Below are 2,686 nucleotides of genomic sequence, written 5' to 3'. Positions count from 1 at the left end.
GTTAAACATTTTTGATCAATTTAGCCTCTCAAATCAACACTTTACTTGGCTATAATAAAATCCATAGATATAAAACACTTCAAGCATATCACACAGACAGTTAGTTTAAATTAAGTTTTATGTAAAAAAGTTCGGGAGGAGCATGTTCAGGTAATCATCCAATCAGCACAAGAAGAAGCCAGTATAAATAAAGTAGAGGTCGACCGATTCATCGGTCGGCCGATTAATCGGCCGATTTTTTGCATTTTTAACATAATCGGCATCGGCCAGTGTATCAAGCCGATTATTAGGCGGGCGCATCTGTGGGCAGCCTAGTGTTGTTGTTGTGGAACACGCGTTCGACGCACGCTGCGCCTAGAGTCATTCTCCAGCAGAGTGAGCAGACCTCATCCAGTGCTTAAGGAAGGAGCTAAATTCCTTGGAGAAAACTCCTTTATATTTAATTAAAAACTTTTGATATGTTACTGCCAACTTAGAGAAAAAACATGAATAGGCGACATGACGTTCGGCTAATTTGAAATTGATAGCGTATTTGAGGTTGCATTAGCACAGCAGAAGGGTTGCTATCATGTCACAATAAGTAAGCAAGAATTTACAGACAGTGAATCTGAGACTTTTATTTGTTCTGTTTGTGTGTCTTATATTTGAGAGGGTTGTCACTCAATGCAGAGAAATAAGTAATAAAAAAAGAGACCAACTATATGCTAGTGAAGGACTGGCTTTGCTTTGCTAGCGTCGTTGTCGCTAGGGTTGGGTAGCTACAGACAGACCCGGTGCTAATACGGCACTGGTGCCTTAACGACCGTTATTTACCGGACCGAATATCAACGCGCATTTATGTGCTTCATTTCAGTGCTACATTATGTCTGTGCTTCTCTTGGATGCTCTGAAAACGGACGTTAGAATAACAGAAACATCGCTTCGCTGCACTTGACACTAGTCAGCAGTTAACGTTAACTTTAGCATTCCGTTAGCTATAGCTGGATTAAACACGGTTAAAATGCTGGCCAAACAGTAGTGTAATGTGTGACTGTATTTCACTGTATACTAGGGGTGGAACGGTACATGTATTCGTATTGATCCGAAAAGGTACAGGCGTCACGGTTCGGTGTATAAATTTCCACGGAGAATTCACGCTATAAAAATAAATAAAACTCGCGTGCAAAGTAATGCGGAACTACTGTTAGATACGCGGGTTCTTTAGGGACACCTAATCTGTAGCTCCGCTTTAGCTCCGGCTGCGATGTAAAGATTGCAATGCTGGAATATGTTGTGTGTGTGGGAGAGAGAGAGAGAGAGAAAGGCGTGGGCGCGATCGCGATCGAAAAGTCGCGTGTGTTTAAAGTCGCAAAGTGTTAACTTATATTTGTGTGCAAATGCGCGTGTGTGTGTGTGTGTGAGGCGCGGGCGCGATCGAACAGTGGAAACATACAAACATACTCCGTCATTTTGTTTATCAGGACATCATTCAAACTGCAAAGTGTTTAAGTTACTGTTAATTAAAATGTTAAGGAAAACAAATATATTAATCTGAAATGTAGCAAATTAATTTCAATTCATTCAGATACAATTACCAAACATATCTCAAGGTCTTTTTGTCTTTTGTACAAGTGCAGATTGGTAAAGTGTTCAATAAATGTTTTTGTTGAGAAATTTTGTCTATCTTAAGTAATTATTTGTGTTACATTTTATCTTTCAAATAGAGGTTAAAAACAAGCACATAATCAGCCAAATATCGGCCAAAATAAATCGGTAACATTTATCGGCCATCGGCCGACCCGGATTTCAAAAGATCGGCATCGGCATCGGCCTGAAAAAAACCATATCGGTCGACCTCTAAAATAAAGCCTTCCCTTACCTCCTGTCTCATGACAAATTTCTCAGCATTTGACTCCGCCCTTGTGCCGTCATGTCTGAGTTAGAGCTCTTCCCCTCTGACGATGATTCTCTCGTCACGGACGAGACTCCATCGCAATCCGCGGATCCAAGGATCGTTCCATCTCCAGCCTCCTCAAACCGGGGACGCCAGCTTCCTCGATCCCCTCCACGCACGCCACGACGCCGAGGACTCCCCTCACCACCGCCGGCGAGGAATCCACCATCTTCCTCCGCGTCTTCACACTCTCCGGCCCACCCAAACATCCCTCCTATAGGGAAGTGGACTGTTAAAGGGCTGAGACAAGCCCTAATTAACTCCGATGTCAACTTTTCTCGCAGATTGAATAAAGCAGATTTTTTTAATATGTCTCTTTACAATCTACTCACACACACACACACACTGCACACGGAGTGTGTGAGACAGCACTATAGCGCGAGCAGTGTTGCCAGATGTACGATAATTATCGTATTTGTACGATAATTTTGACCTCTGTACGATGTACGATCAATAATGGAAAAAATCCTATAATGTACGATAATTTCAGAACTGTGTGACACTTCAAATGATGGTCGTTGTAATAGGGCTTCTCATAGCCTGGTTAAAACCAGACCCTTCTCAGTTGAAACTGAGTGTAGGGTCTGGAGAAGCTATGTAGACAAATCATTTCCAAAGGGGCGTCACCAACCGACGTAGCTCAGCTTGATTGACAGGTGATCTGACCAATCATACTTCGCCATCCGCCATTTTGTCCGACAAAGCAGTCAGGAGAGTAGATTAACAGGATTTCAACTTGAAAAACGGAGTGTA

At 42.5% G+C, this 2,686-nt stretch overlaps 1 protein-coding gene across 1 annotated transcript in view; it reads right to left on the bottom strand.

Moving 5' to 3' along the window:
- Positions 1–1,952: 1,952 nt before the first annotated feature.
- LOC307166451 (uncharacterized protein) overlaps positions 1,953–2,686 on the bottom strand; it is a gene marked incomplete at both ends in the record, with an annotated part of 13,137 nt that continues 12,403 nt past the window's right edge. Inside the window, one exon of the mRNA XM_079884817.1 lies at positions 1,953–2,147. Within this exon, the coding sequence (XP_079740943.1) occupies positions 1,953–2,147 (195 nt within the window). The remainder of the gene's footprint in view (positions 2,148–2,686) is intronic.

This window comes from Squalius cephalus, assembly GCF_949319135.1.
Source record: "Squalius cephalus genome assembly, chromosome: 1".
NCBI classification, from domain to species: domain Eukaryota; kingdom Metazoa; phylum Chordata; class Actinopteri; order Cypriniformes; family Leuciscidae; genus Squalius; species Squalius cephalus.
This window is presented reverse-complemented; position numbering and strand designations above follow the sequence as displayed.